Source organism: Cryptomeria japonica, chromosome 10 (assembly GCF_030272615.1).
Source record: "Cryptomeria japonica chromosome 10, Sugi_1.0, whole genome shotgun sequence".
NCBI lineage: Eukaryota > Viridiplantae > Streptophyta > Pinopsida > Cupressales > Cupressaceae > Cryptomeria > Cryptomeria japonica.
Window position 1 is genome coordinate 493,315,268 of NC_081414.1, and position 16,396 is coordinate 493,331,663.

The following is a 16,396-nucleotide window of genomic DNA, read 5'->3' on the forward strand; positions in this document are numbered from 1 at the left end:
TTTTATGCTATTTATGAAAAAATCTACTTGTTCTTTCTCTGTCCAAAGTAAATAATTCAGAAATTACTTGTAAATGAAGCTGGGACTAGCCATTGCACTATCATACTAGGAACTCTAAAAATAGAATAAAAAACAGCAAACATTTCTAACATGAGTAGGTGTCAGAAATCGTTCTATTAGTATTTTCATTTGGTGCGAAATACCCACTATTCTCGAATCTCTCCAATTCTTAAAAGAGTATTCAAAAACTGTCAAAACCAAACTTCCCAAGCTTTTTCTGTTTTTATCAATATCTTATTTGTTAGAAATCTAATTTTAGTGTGTGAATAGCTATCAGAGAATACCATATTCATGCAATATATGCTCCACATATTTATTATCACATATAATATATTCGAGAGCCATATTCAAAATCATTGGGCAATAGGAAGGTGGAGTATAAGATACAGTCAACACAATTTTGTTTGGTCTCCAACAACTGTACAGGATTCAGCACAACCCAGTAGTGATTCTGTGTGCATTAGATAGCGACACTTCTATGCAACCAAAAAATATAGCCAATATGAGGGGATTCCAGACACTAATAAGTGGATGTAACACAAAGTAATGGAATGTTCATCACCATATTTTTCAATTCCTTACAAAGGGTCACTGTCCTTGGGATGTGTCTTGACAAAGGGAGCTTATTTTTCGCTGCAAAGAGGTCAGGAGAAACCTTAGCGGTGTTTTGATTTGAAGGATTCATATGAACTCTTAATAGCTTCCCAAAATGCTGGAATAGCACTGTCATCTGGAATTTCCTTGAAAGAAGGAAGATAATTAACATCAACAATAACGTGGTCTCCAGTGCCAGCTTGAATCTGTGAATGACATTGAATAAACTATTAGCAAAATAAGAAATGATAACCATACATATTACCAATAATCTCTTTTAAAGGGCAAGTGATCAACTTTGGAACGAATTGATTTCTTTATAAATAAACAAAAAAAAAGTTATCATATTTAATTGCATTTAAATCAGGTTAAAATTCATTATTTTAGGTAAGGGAAATCGCTAACAAACTATTATTAAATATTCTATATGAATTACATTTAACTCTGATATTGATATAAACCCTGGATTGATGAGGAACATTCTGTCTCACTTTCATGAGGAAAGATGTTGTGTCTTACAAACAGGAAAATTTCAACGTTATTCTAAGATCACAATTTGAATAATTTCATCTTGAAGTTGTTTGGCCAAAAGCCTATTTAATAAGATCACCAAACATAGGGAATGAATGTAAAATGAATGCCCATAATATCTGAATGTATTACCACAACAGTTATTCATGCTTGAAACCATTCCCCAACAAAACCATTATACGAAATGCACTTGACAATTAAATTACAGCATTAGTAACATAGAATGGTTTCAACCATATGGTTTATTTACAAAAATATTAATAGGGAAAATCAAATTTTGCATACTATAATATATTGTTTGATTACTCAGCGAGTCACCAAGTACTTGCCACTGTTTTTGCTTCCTGTGGTCTTATGCTGTTTACTCGTGAAGTTTTTCACATGAGTTGATGGCTAATCTGAGTCAACAATTCGCTTTGCACAAAAGACATGAAAAAAATGCAATTTGGTGGTTTTATAAGTCGAATCTGGCCATGCTAGAGAAGCACACTAACATTTTAGCACTGTTGAGCAAATTGAAAGGATTTAATAGGGGATTCAAAGAATGATTTTGTCAAATTTTGGATTTGCAGATTATTGTTGTTGTTTTTCAAAAATATAAAATATTTCTAGTATTTAAATTTTTTTTATAGCATTTTAAATTTATAAATTTAATTGCATTAAATTGAATATATGTAAACTTTTTTTGCTGGTTTACACAAGTTTATGCAACTTAAATTATTTTTTTCTTTTTCCTGGATATTTTACATTCAGGACTTGAAGTAAAAACATGTTATTTTTGTCAAATTTGTTGTCCTCATTTTTGTTTCCAAAAATGAAGGACCACTATGTTGAAATTTTTGAGAAAAAATGAAAAAATTTACTCTATGGCACGCTTCCCGAGGCAGAATTTTGACGAATCCTTGGACTGGCTTAATCATCAGTCTATCCTCGAACTACGTTTCGAATTTCGTCAAATTCTGGGTTCGTTTGCTATGCCTTTCCTTCAATTTCGGGTTTTAAAACCTCGACTGCCGGTGAAGAATTTTCTTCAAACTGCAAATTTTAATGATATTCATTGTTTTGGGTTTTTGTAGGGGAATTTTTAGCTTATTACATGTGCATTTTTATTAAAAGATGTTACTTGCAATTTGTTTTAAATTTTCCTTCCTTCCTTTGTTATTTTTAATTGTTTTTGGTCATGTTTAGTTAAAATAGGGATTTTTTGGCTCAACTGCAAGTAAACTTGTAGTTTGGTCAAAAAACCCCTACTTTAATGGTTTTTACATGTAATAGGGATTTTAAATCCCCATTACATGTGTGCATGTATTTCTAACTTGTTGTAGGGATTTTATTTCCCTTTTACAAGTTTTTAAAACTTGTAGTTTGCTCCAAAAAACCCGATTTTGCCTTGCAAGTGCATTTTTGACAATTTTAAACTTGTCATTTGTCCATAAAAACCCGATTTTGGCTTGGCAAGTGAAAAAGTAAAAAATAAAACTTGTCATTTGGTTCAAAAAACCCGAATTTGCCTTGTAAGTGAAAAAGTCAAAAATAAAACTTGCTATTTGGTTCAAAAAACCCGATTTTGGCCTAGTGAGTGAAAAGGTGAATTTTAGAACTTGCTATTTGGTTCAAAAAACCCGATTTTCATTCCCTTATGCATTTCGAACTTGTCTTTTGCTCCAAAAAACCCGAAATGCAAGGAAAAACAATTTTTGACCATTTCAAGGCAAATTTTGTGGAAAGATTGTTGGAGGAAGGAAGCGTTTTGGTTTGCATCCTATTTTCATGCATTCATGGACATCTTTCACGCCAAATGTAGGTTGCATTGACTGGTTTTTTCTCTCTAAATCAGCAACCACGTTTTTAATAAATGCCACTTTTTGAGGGTTTAAAACTTCAACAAACTCCACTCTCCTAAATCGTTTTGCCCTTTCCCATCTAGGCATGGAGTTTAGGAGGATTGTCAAGCTATTTAATGATGCCGTTGGAGATTGAAATGGTGGCCATGTTTTTTTCACGTGACTCCCTTTGGCTACGTTTTGCAACATTTGTCATCATTTCTTGTTCTTCCTCCTTAGGCGTAATCCACTTGGATGTGCTCTCTCATTGGCATTTTGGTCCTCCAAGTTTGGGATTGCTGCTACATTTATCAGTTTGGGGCATTTTTGCAAAAAACGTGATAAGGGTTTGGCATTACGGATTGCTCCTTTTTACCGGTTTTGCTTCTTCATTCCAAGAATTGTTGCATAATTGGAGAAGCATTTTGCATTTTTAAGAAAGGTATGTTCTCTTTCCTTTCTTTCCTTCATTTTATTATTTTCTTGTTTTCATAATTTTCGTTCTTAGTTGCATTTTTGGCATGTGTTGTTCTTCCCCCAAAAATTGGTTTTTGTGAAAGAAATCTTCCCCTTGGTATGCAATTTGTGAATTGCATTGTTCTTCCCAAAATTCCCTCTTTACTTGTATTCGGGATTTTTAATCTCGATTACAAGTTCGCTGGAAATTCTTGTTCTTCCCCTATGGTTAAAGAATTTAACCATTTTTGGTCAAAATTCCAAGTTAAAAGTGTGAAATACCCCTCCCTTGCAAATTCGGGTTTTAAAAACCGGATTACATGTTGAAGAGTTCTTCCCATTTTCATGAAAATGACTTTCTCGGATTTTCCCATTTCTATCCATTCATGTTCCCCATATCCGTACTTTCCATTTCCATCATTTCCCGCAAGTCAAAATCTCATTTTTCGTCCATTTCTCCATTTTCAAATTTACAAGTGTACTTGTATTCGGGTTTTAAAACCCCGATTGCATGTATGTTCTTTCCAACTTGTATACTTGTGAAAATTCTCCCAAGATCCGAAATTGGTCAAAGTCAAGATTTTCCCATTTCTACATATTTCTCCTCTTCCTCTCACAAAACCGTGAAATTCAAGAATCAAAGTTTTACCCATTTGGAGAAGGAAGAATGATATTTGCAGCTGACTATGATGTTGCCTTAACTCTTTTAAGTCTTCATCACAACATTCCAGGTTCACAATCAATGTCAAATTTACCGGCATCTCCAACTCCAAAGAAAATGAAATACAAATATGACAAATATCAGAATGAGGTTGCACCTTCCCAGGTTTCTTCTCCTTTGAATCGCATCAGAGACACGGAGATAGGGCACGTTGATATGGCAAAATTCATCAACAGGGTAGTGTTGACGTGTATTTTGTACACAATCATACACAGAATAAAATACCCAAGGGTACCTTATCCTCTCTTGAGTAAAGCCTCCGAATGCTGAAGATGTCGCGAAAAGGATCAATCGGGATGACTTCAAGGTTCTTTGATGTAGGGTCTCTACATGTGGATAAGCTCTTTGTGGTATGATGTGATTTGCTGGAATCACAAGGGGACTTACACTTGATGCCTGAACTTCTGATTTGCTTTGAATATTGCTGGACACAGGATTTTACTAACTTTGACTTGAAAAAAAAAGGAAAAAAGAGGAGGGTGAGGAAAGAATCTAATCCTAATACTAAGGAATGTAGGAGCAATGATTGATCTTTGATGAAATTCTAACTAGGTCTTGTTTTGACATCGCAGGACCATCTCCACAAGGCTAGTGCGATCTTCGAAGGAAAGCTTTATGATGTTCAAATCATCACTGTAGGCATAGACACCATCAGGTTGATGCATATCAATGAAGAAGCGACAATTGAAGTTAAGCTTAAGCTGAATGATTCCAGTTGACTACGCAAGGCAAGTCTGCAATCAACAAACTACTAGTAGTATGGATATACGAATTCCACCATCAATCAAGCACATTTCTTCCATTCATCTAATAACACGAAATCAAATATGAGAAGTATAAAGACCATGCAAATTGTCGAATCGACCCATAAATTTCACCATTTCTTCAATGAAGTTACAAGTCTTTTACAACAACATCTTGGCAACAATCTTTGCCTTCTCTCTCTACTCTACTCTACTAACTGCTTCCAACTATTTCTATTCTATTTCTAACTATTGCTAATTGCCTTTACAAAATGAAATGCCAGGGCTTATATAGTGCCCTCAATACAATTTGATGGCTTAGATCAATTCGAGATCAATGGCCAAGATTCAACAATGAAAACCCTAATTAGGGTTTGTTACAACCATTACATAACATTTAATGCTTGACCAATGATAAAATTGTATTGCTTGGACAAATGTCCTCTCTAGAAAATTCGACCAATGAATAGCCGGGGTAGGTACATCGGAGTTTGTGCCACCTTCCATGAGTTAGGTACATTGAATCTGGACATGCTGAGGTGGACCAATCCGACTGGAGAAGTGATGACTAGGATGCCACCTCGTCTGACACTTGTAGCTTGGTAGATATTCAATTTGATGTTGTTGAGAAGCTATCTTTAATTAACTCTTCTGAAATTATCTGCTTCTTCAACGAACCCTTTGTTCTGACTTCTTGTGTCCTTGATTTGCAGGATGATGATGTACCCCGCCTTGGAATGCTGGATTGGAAGAGGTCGCCCTTATCTTGATGATGCTGGGTCGAAGAAGGTCGTCCTTGTCGATGCTAGACTGGAGGTCGCCCTTGTCCTTGCTTGATCGTCTTGGGGGAGACCATCCTTGATCTGGCTTGATTTTCCAACTCCGGGATCTCCATTTGATGCCTACACAACATTTCAAAATTAGTAACATGTTTTGCAATGTGGAAATATAGACTAGAAAGACGATTTAAGTTTTAAATTAGGAAACCTCATGATAAATCTTTGAATTATCATTTCCTAAATTTAACTAAGCCACTTGAAATTCAAAATTCAAAATTCAAAATTGAGACTAGGAGAATCTTGCCATACCTCCACTTGAGAACTAAATCTAAGAAAAGATGCAAAATTTAAGAAATTTGCTAGGCAAAATGAAGATCAAAGTCTTCTAGCAAATGCGCCTCCTCTTTAACTTCACCACCCTTTGGGGTCTTCAACGCTTTAAGGAAAATTCGCTCCACCTCTAGCCTTCAACAAAGTTCGCTCTCCCTCTTGAATCAAAACTCGCACTTCTACTTGGAGGAGATTTCGCACTTCTATTGCTCCTTCAAAATCGCACTTGGACAAATGATTGAATGATGGGTTAACATGCTTAACACACCCCTACTATATAGGCGCTCATCTTGATAGTTGCCCCTAGGCCGACTTGGAAAATAGGCCCAAAAAATAAATAAAATTTAATAGAAGAGGGGGCCGACCTTACAAAAAACATTAAAATAATACCCAAGCGCTTCCTTTCTTAAATTTAATTTAATAATAATTAATTAAATGCCTTTGTAATTAAAAAACTTCGATTTTTTAAAGGCCTAAATTAATTATTAAATGCCCATGCGTTATTATTAAATGCCATCTTAATTAAATATTTCAAGTTTTTTTTAGCGAATCTAGCATTTAATGCAATTTGGAGGATATTGGCATCTAGGCATGGCAAAAATATCAACTTGTTAATAACTTCGCTCTGGTCCCTGGGAGAGGGACAGGAGCGCTCATGTATTTTGGCCTTGTATTTCTTGTTTTTTTTAAATTGCCAAATCAATTTGCGAGGTAGGTAATGATCATCCTTGTTCGTTCTACGCATGTTCAACTCGTTTCTCCAAGACCAAATGAGCCCTTCCAAGGATATTCGCCCTGGTCCTCCAGTGAAGGACAGGAGCGAACTTTGCATTTGAGCTCAAAATTGTTGATTCTTGAGGTTAATTTCACGTTCATCGTCCTTCGAAAGTCATTTTTGACCTTGTGTAACCTTGCCTTGACGTAACTCTGGAGGGAGATGTTTGATTTTATAGAAATCGCCCTGGTCCTCCAGTGAGGGACAGGAGCGATTTTGCATTTATGGCACAAACCCTTAATCATATCAGCATCAAATTGTCTTCAAGGCGTAAAACATTGCTCCTTATTCCCTTTTGAATCTTGCAAACGAAATTGGCACTCTAAAATTGGGTACACTTGAAGATTTCGCTCAGGTCCCTGGGAGAGGGACAGGAGCGCCTTAGCCAATTTGAGCAAGTTTTGTGGTCTTTTGCAACTTCGTTCCTCTTAGAGGCATTCCAAATATCATCTTGACCCTGTATCTTGGCTTGGACTCGTTTAAATTCGGAAGGGGAGGCTAGATAACCAAGATTTCGCCCTGGTCCCTTGGAGAGGGACAGGAGCGAACTTACATTTATAAGCTCATTTGTGTTTTGCCAACCTTCAAGATTATCTTCAACAGGGTGATCATGCCTTCCTTCCTTCATGTCAAACTTGAAACTTGCCTTCCTTTTGCCAAAAACTTGTCTTGAGGGAAAATCGCTCTGGTCCCTTGGAGAGGGACAGGAGCGCCCTGGCCTTTATGAGCTTATTTATGCCTTGTTAACTTTCAAAACTATCTTCAATGGGTTGATTACGTCCTCTTTCATGCCTTTGATGTCTCAATTTGTCCAAACAAGGTCAGGAATGACTCCACTAAGCTTTTTCACTCTGGACCCTTGGTGAGGGACATGAGCGATTCGCCTTGGACCCTTGGAGAGGGACAGGAGCGCTTTTCGCTCTGGATCCTCAGTGAAGGACAGGAGCGAAATTTGACTTTTTGAACTCTCCATCAGGATAATTTTCATGGAATATAACATTTAAGTATAAGGAAGGAAATGTCACTTATACTTTAAGTTATATTCCATATAAACTTTCAGGATGTTTGAGAGTGGTTTCAGACCTCTAGGAGTTATATAGCAAAATCTAGTTTTTTGAGGTTTTTCAGTTTCCAGACTTAGTCAAATTTCAGGATCAGGACATTCCAGACTTAGCCAAATTTCAGGATCAGGACTTTCAGACTTAGCCAAATTTCAGCATCAGGACTTTACTCCATCAGGACCTGCTATCCTATTGATCTTCCCGACAGCACTCAAAATGCAAAGGCTTAACTAACAAAACCCTAGAAGACCAAAAAAACAAACCCTAAAAAGCAAAAAAGCAAGGGTCCCTATTTGCAATGGGGCGATGTGTGAAAACGTCACAACAGGTAGAAGATCCACAGGATAATAACTTGCAGCGGCTGTTGGACAGCCATATCCATCATGCATCTTCCTTCCCAGTGGCTGCCCTAGAACCTGAGTTCGTTCTTGCATGCGCCCATCATTTTGACAAGGAATCAAGAGTCATCAAAAATGATGATGGTGAAGCTATAATTCGTCTTGATGCGGATACAATCGAGAAGGTCTTCAGAATACCTCCTGCACCTGTTTATATGGAAATCACCAAAGAAAGTGCAGCAGAGTATTATGTGAAAAGGGAAAAAGATTGCAAGCGACACATCAATAGGTGGATCCAAGAGCCACGTCCTTCCTTCTCAAGATGGGCAAAGTTGTACCGTTGTGATTTCAAATGGGAGATAGGAGACACCATCACTCTTCTCAGCAGGATGATGGGCCTTGAGCATTCCAATGTCTTTGAGCCATGGATGTATCAATTCATTATGTTCATACGACAGTCACATCACATTTCATGGGGGGAAGTCATCAGCAATGCCTTGTGCGAACAACTTGCAGCAGTTCCTACCACCATGACCTTCTTCATGAATTCTTATTTGGTATATTTAGCAGCATCACTTAGACACTTTCTAGGTCTTTCTACCAAGGGTGATCGCTCACTTATACCAGTTTGGGAATATTATGACCAGTTGCCATTAAGATCTAGCAGACTGCATTTCAGAAGAGTCCAAGATGCATTCTTCGGATATTTCATGTGTTAGTTTGACAGGGATCTCAGGAACAAAAGAGTATCAGATGAGGCATGGGTCAAGGTGTCTGAGTATGGGTGTTTGTTCCTGCAATTTCCCACCTTCACCTATATGAGGATTGGATGCTATGATGGTCAGCCATACATGCTTCCAAGATACCCAACCGATAAGATAATTCTTATGGAGTTGGGAAGACAGATCATGGCTGTTCATATTTTTCAGTCTGCTAGACACAAGGTTGGAATGGGGATCTCTACCACAAACCCATTGAAAATTGGTCGATACTCCCTTGTCACATCTGTGAAGGCTAAGGCCATGGAGGCTGAATTGCAGGAAATCAAGCTTAAAAGGTTCAAACCTAGAGCTGATTTTGATTATAGAGGTATGAAGGAGAAGATCAAGAAATCCTTTGTGCATGTTCATCGCATTGAAAACATCTTGGTAGATCTCCGCACAGAAGCCGAAGTCCTCAAGATGGATTACTGCAGATTCACTGTTGAGCAAATTGTTGACTTGAACTTGGCGGATATCCTACAAGGGATGATTGATGACGGGCATATACTTGATCCTGAATACACTTCACGGAGGGTTGAGGAAGCTCCACTTCCTTTGATCCAATGGTCACACAAGGAGTGCATTTCCATCCTTGACAGATTTCAGCGTATCTTGGCCAACACTAATGCATGGCTGAAAAGTAATGCTGTTAGACTTATCAAAATCAAGGTTGGTAAAGAAGATGATTCTACGGGGCCTCTTGGACGGAAATCTGAGATTCAGATTGACAACAAGGAGGGTGCTTCATCTTCGGGCACAAGGATCAAGTTCCGAGTCAGTCGTGCAGTAGTGCTCCCTCCTGAGGAGACGACTATTCGTGGGAAGAAAAAATCACGATTCCATGTTCAGGTGATCGATCTGGATAATCCAGAAGAGGGGCAGCAATCTGATGATGCTCCTAAGTATCCAGTTTCAGACTCGCCTCATGAGGTCATTCCTCCAGTTTCCATTGAGATGCCTCTTTCTCCTCCTGATTTGCTCGTAGATGAGTCTCCTCAGAATGCAGTTCCCATTTTAGCATACGAGCCTTCTCCTGATCGACAACGAGAAAGTGTGTTGAAAGTTCCTGAAGATAATCCCACTTGCATTCAGTTATCAGAAATTGATACTTCCACTTCTGGTTTTGAAGAATTCATGAGGCAATCTTCATGCCCATTGGTAACTGAGCAAACCGTGGTCGTTGTCCCAACTGATATTCCTCCCAGGGTGACCAGGGTAATTCAAACAGAAACTGCTTCTCCTTTGCCTACGGCTGCTACTGGAAGTGAGTTGATGACTTTACCTCCATGGCTTAGTTCTTTCACCCCGAAAAGGAAGAAGCAAGAGATCTCACCTGATGCCTTTGACTACCAGCAACTCAAACAGTCCAGATCCAAAGTTGCTAAGAAGGCCAAGACTATCTCTAGGGTAACTGTTGATAGCAACAAGATGAAAGTAGCTGAAATTGTGGAACCTATTGCGGATAAGCCACTTGATGAAATGTCAGCTGCTGATTATAAGGTTACAAGGATAGAGTTGGGCAAGCAAATGCATGAGGTCATTAAACATGATGCTCAGTTTTCTGTTGCTTCATTGGTGCAAAGGTCTGATGATCTTCTAGCGAAGAAAGACAAGCTAGAAGAGGAAAACCGACAGCTTATGGCAGCCATTCATAAAATCACAAAACCTGCTGCTGAAGGGAGTAACTCCATAGGTTCTTCTGGTTCCCAAGAATCGATTCATGGAGTGGAAAGGGCTGCTCAGAAAGTACAAGCACTGGATTCCTGGGTTGATCAGCTTCATGATCAATGTGTACAAGTAATGAAAGACATTTTTCAAATAATGTCTAAGTTGGAAACCATCGAGGAAAAATTGGATCAGACTTCTAACACTTTCAAAAAGAATCTGGAAAGTGTTGAGAAAAGTCTAACAATCTGGCGTACCATGCCCCAACAACAGCTGAGTATTTTGCAGGAGCATGCCATCATCTCTTCCAGGGTCATGTACTTGGAATTTGAAGAACTCATGGAAAACAAGACCTTTGTTCTTAAATCCCTCATTGAGGAGATCGGCGATGCAAGGAGATTCCGGGGTGAGGTTTACCGAGGTATTGTCTCACATTGTGAAAGGGCCTCTTGCAACATAGTAAGTCAGGATGGAGAGTTGATTCCAGAAGAAGAAGTTCTTGCTGATTTACAGATGAGGATTCATAATGAATGGAGGAGCGAACAATTCTCGACAGCTTCGATTCAAGCATTGATGAAACACCAAGCCTTTCTGCATGAAATCTAGTCTATCCTGGATAAAAACAATTCTGCGCTCCTCGGCTGTAACGACACTATTGTGAAGACTATGGTTGTTGCCAAAAATACCCATGAACCGAATCCCGATGAATTACAAGCAAGCATCCAGAAATTTCAAGGATTTGTGTCTTCACAAAATGCAACTTAAGTGTTTTTCAACACTTAGTTGAATTTTCCCTCTTTTGTAATCTTTAGTTGTATTTTAGTTTTGACAAGTTACATGTAAAAGTATTTTTTGTAAGATGCAAGTTACACATTACTTGAACTTTTGTAATTACATGTAAGGCAACTACAAGTTGTGTCCGATTAGGACTGTAGTTGGAATAACTCCTAGTTAGTTAATGAAGTCTCAGTTATTTATTGAATGAGTCTTGGTGGTTGAGAAAATCTCTCAAGTTAGTTAGGATCCTCCCACCTTTTTCTCAAGGCTCCTCTTCTATAAATACTTGAGGAGTCCATTGTAATTATCATCTTTTGGAAAAGCAAGCAAAAACTCTGTCAAATTTATAGCAAGAAGCCTTTGAGCTTATGTATGTGAATTGAAGGTTTTGAAGAATAATAAAGAAGGATTACTCAAGTTTTGAGTCTTTGAGCTACATGTTTAAGTTTGAATCTTTTATTTCTTCTATGTCAAGTGTTTCTAAAGGAGCTTAGTCCAATCTGATTTGAAGTCTTTGAGCTGCAAGTAGAGAAGATTAATTAAAATAGGAAACTCTCTTGAAGGAGCAGCAAGTCTTTGAGCTTGCGTCTATTCTTGAGGAAAAATTACTGTTTGATAAGAAATAGCAGCAAGTCTTTGAGCTTGCATTAGTTCTTGTCTTTGTGTTGAAAGAATAGATTATTCCAGTCTTTGAGCTGTTATCTTTTATTCGTTGTAAAATTTAGTATAGCAAAGGGTAGATAGGACTTCTAATAGTCAAGTCTTTGAGCTTGATATTGCTGTCCCGTCCCGAAGGAAGTGACGGAACTCTTTGCGCTTTCAGGAAACTTCATTTCCTTTCTCTCATTTCACTTGAAAGTGGTTACTGCTGTTCATATTCAATCGCTATGCTTTTCTGTGAAGAGAAAAGGATATTGTCTTTCTTGAAAAAAGAAGAAAGATTGCTGTCCCATCCTATTTTATTTTCCAAGTTGTAGTTAGATAGGGGGAGCCTTCCCTTAATTAGGAGAGTTTTTACTCGTGTGCTGTGGTTGAAACCACAATTTTGTATATTTCCCCAAGTGTACAAAATTTTCAACCAGCAAAATTCATTAATTCCATTGCTATTCAATTACCATATTGGATATCACATTTCAATTTTTCAAATGCATTTGCACGATTTAAAAGAAAAATTTGTATTCAATGTGTTGTATTGTTTTTTTAAACTCTATTTATGTGCTTTTATTAATGTTATCGATTGGTATACAATGGCATCCATCTCTACATTCAGTCTAGACTCAGCAAGTGGAAGCCATCTTATTGGAAGTAAGTTCCTTGGAAACCATGACCCCACTTGAAATTATGCCACAATGAGATTGACAGCAGAAAGTGTGTTTTGTATTTAGCTCAGATACCGGTTCTCCCCTATTTTGGCTGGGTCCTGGTCCTGGTCCGTGCCCGGTCCTGGTCCGTGCCCGGTCCGGTTCGCTCTGGGTCCCACCCGGGTCCTGCCCAGGCGGCTGGGTTCCCTGTGGGTCCTGCCATGCAGGACCCACAGGGAACCCAGCCGCCTGGGCAGGACCCGGGTGGGACCCAGGGCGAACCCAGGAGGACCCGGGTGAACCCAAGCCCGTGGGTTCCCAAAAACGGGGCCCACGGGTTAGCAAGCATTTAAAAACAATTAAAAAACTATTTTTAATCATATTCATAATTTGCAAAAAAGATAATATTCAAGTTTCAAGTTTCAAAATGTGAAAATGTCATGACACAATAAAGTATAAAGTTAAACATTCAAATTACAAGCCATCTATGGGATTTAAATTCCATATTCATCTTCATCTGAAGCATCCAACCCAAGCCATTAATTCAGAATATTTATTGGCATTGGCAATTATGGATTTATGATTTATTGATTTATGATTTATCTGTTATCATCTATGTATCATTGTATGGGAAAGTTACATTGTATGTTTGATGTTTCATATTTGTATGTTTGAACTGTGAACATATATAATTTTGATGTTTGAAGTTTGAACATATATATATATATATTAAAAAAAATTAATATATATATATATATGTACGGACGAACCCGTACCCGTACCCAAAAAAAAAATTATTTTGCCGAATCCGCGAACCCGTACCCGAATCCGAACCCGAATCCGAACCGGAACCGGTAACTTAGGTATTTAGTGAACAAAGAAGCTTAATAGAGGCATCAATCCCCTTAGATAGCATTACATGCATTCCCAACCACAATGCCAAGCCATGTCTAGAACCCCCAAAAGAGGTGAAATGAGAGATGCAAGCACCTTTTGCGTTGTTGGATGAAAGAAATTGGAGGGGGTGAGGACATAAGCAACAATAGAAGCAAACGTTACTCCTTATTTGCTAGCAAAAATGGAGGTAGATATGACAAGCATTGCGAGCTCTAGTCACAATCCATGCATATGTGGCACATCCACCTCATCCAACTTAAGTAGAGCTCAATCATAGGGATATTTTGTGTCTAGAAACATACATTGAGGACAACCTTCATTGCAAGGTATAGGGTTGAATAAGGAAACACACAAAGAAGTAGATAAGATGTGCAAATTTTTGGTCTTGATAACAAACTTTCCTTCAACATGACAAAGAGTCCATACTAAGAGCATTTGGTGACAACATTAACAAACACAAGGAAAGAGTACAAGGCTCTCTCTAAAAGGGTTAAGTGGGAGTTTGCTTCAAGATGCTAGTGTAGATGCAAAAACAATTGTGGAAGATCAAAAGTAGTGATGAAAGTTTGTATGCACAATTCTTTCAGATGGGTAGATGTGTGATGTCCCCAAACAAGGTTCTGTCGAGTATTGTTATTATTGAGAAAGCTCCTTGTATTATCTCTAAGGATTGTTGGAATTGTTTGTCATTATGGCTTATCATTGATGTGAAAGCAAATGAACAAGGTTATCATCATTAGTGTTAAAGGTCAACTCCATTCATGGTAATCAAGTGGACAGAATAAGTCATGGTAACCAAGAAGCAGACTTTAATGATTAGATCATAGCAGTGACTTTGTGAAGATATATATACATACATGATAGCCAACTACAAAGGATAGGGCAGCCAACTTAAGTATGTGTTCTTAGCAAAGTTTTGAACTAGGATCTTGTTGTGACCATTTCACACATCGCCCCATCGCAAATGGGGACCCCCTCTTTTTGCTTGTCTTTTGTTCGTTTTCGCTTTCGTCTTTAGGATTTTGTTAGTCAGTTACTTGTCTGGATTTAGGGTCAAGCCTTAGGGTTTTTATTTTTGTCTTTTCAGGCCAAAATCCAATCGTTTTTGAGAGCTTTTGAGCTTCCTTTTCTAGGATGCAAATTTTGAATGCAATGAGTTCGCCAGAATGGTCTAATGTTCAATTGGAATGTTGATGCAGAGCTTAAATTTGTCTAAGTGTTGAGAGTGAAGTGTGAATTTTAGTCCGATTGAATATTTTGACTAAATTTTGACCTTTTTGATTTTTGATCCTGGGCGTTGGAAATGATTTGTTTTTGCCTTGTGAAGTGTTAAAATGTGAAAAATCATGTTATTTTGGCTTGTAGGAGCAAAATCGCTCCTGTCCCTCAGTGAAGGACGGGAGCTCATTTTCAAATATCTCACTATTCCTGCAGAGTCAAGACGAATTTCAAATTGGAAGTGATGGAGAACGGCGAAATCTTTCCATTGAATATAAATTGAAGATTTTCATGAGCACCGAAACGCCTCCAGGAGGAAAATCGCTCCTGTCCCTCAGTGAAGGACCGGAGCTACAAATCAAATTTTGCCTTGTCCTTGTCAAATTTCGACGACTTGATGATTTGAAGAGGTCCAAAGGAAGATGCTTTACCAAATGAATATAATTTGAAGTGCTAACACAAAGGAGAATGGTCCAGAATGCAAAGTTCGCTCCTGTCCCTCTCCAAGGGACCAGGGCGAAGTACCTTATAGCTCCTGTCCCTCAGGAAGGGACCAGAGCGATTTTTGTTATAATTAATTTTCTTGCCAAGTTGCAGACGATATCAAGGCATGGATGAATGGAGTAGAGCATGACGAATCTGTTGAATATAAATTTGGAACCTGACAAAATGAAATGAAGGCCACAAGAGATGGATCGCTCCTGTCCCTCTCCAAGGGACCAGGGCGATACAATGGTTATATTGCCTTTTACTTAAGTTTGAAATCGATCTAAGTCAAGACGAAGGGTGGCAAGAACATCTTAAGGCATCTTCATCGAGCACAAGCACTTAAAGGTCATCACAAGGAAGAAATTTGCACCCTAAGACCTAGTTCGCTCCTGTCCCTCAGGAAGGGACCAGGGCGATGTTGGATATATTGGCCATTTCATGCAAGATTTACGTAAGATCAAGGGTTTGCAAGGTCTTAGAGGGTCCATGGTGCCTTTTGAAGGTAATACACAAAGATTTTGAACGTACAATGATCACCAAGATGTACATAGGGACCATATCGCTCCTGTCCCTCTCCAAGGGACCAGGGCGATTTGCCTTGGACTCTTCGTTTTGTTGCGAGTTCATGCCAAGTCAAATACTCCACAAGATCATACAAGGTTCGAGACATCGTTTGAAGATCACATGCAAGAGTCTTGAACGTCCAAACATCGTCAAACATGCTAAAATGCTCACATCGCTCCTGTCCTTTGAACAAGGACCAAGGCGATCCCATCAAAGCACTCATATTCCTTCACAGTCAAGGCAAGGCGAAGATGAACAAGGTAAAGGACGGCATTTGGAAGACATCACAACGAAGATTGAAGTTTAAAGTTGCTAAGATTATGGGGAAAGACATGGATCGCTCCTGTCCCTCTCCAAGGGACAAGGGCGATGATCCCTCTAAATGTCCAAACACCACATGCAAACAAATGGAACGAGCATAGAAAGAACGAACAAAGATGTTATTCGCTCTACAATGAAGGATCGAAGATCAAAAATGCAAGGTCTACGTGAAAACATGGAGATCGCTCCTGT

General features: G+C 38.5%; 1 protein-coding gene across 1 annotated transcript in view; it reads right to left on the reverse strand.

Annotated features, from left to right (window-relative positions):
• Positions 1-263: 263 nt before the first annotated feature.
• The window catches only part of LOC131039368 (inositol 1,3,4-trisphosphate 5/6-kinase 4), a 283,984-nt gene continuing 267,851 nt past the window's right edge, over positions 264-16,396 (reverse strand). Inside the window, exon 12 of the mRNA XM_057972096.2 lies at positions 264-860. Within this exon, the coding sequence (XP_057828079.1) occupies positions 717-860 (144 nt within the window). The 3' untranslated portion in view covers positions 264-716. The remainder of the gene's footprint in view (positions 861-16,396) is intronic.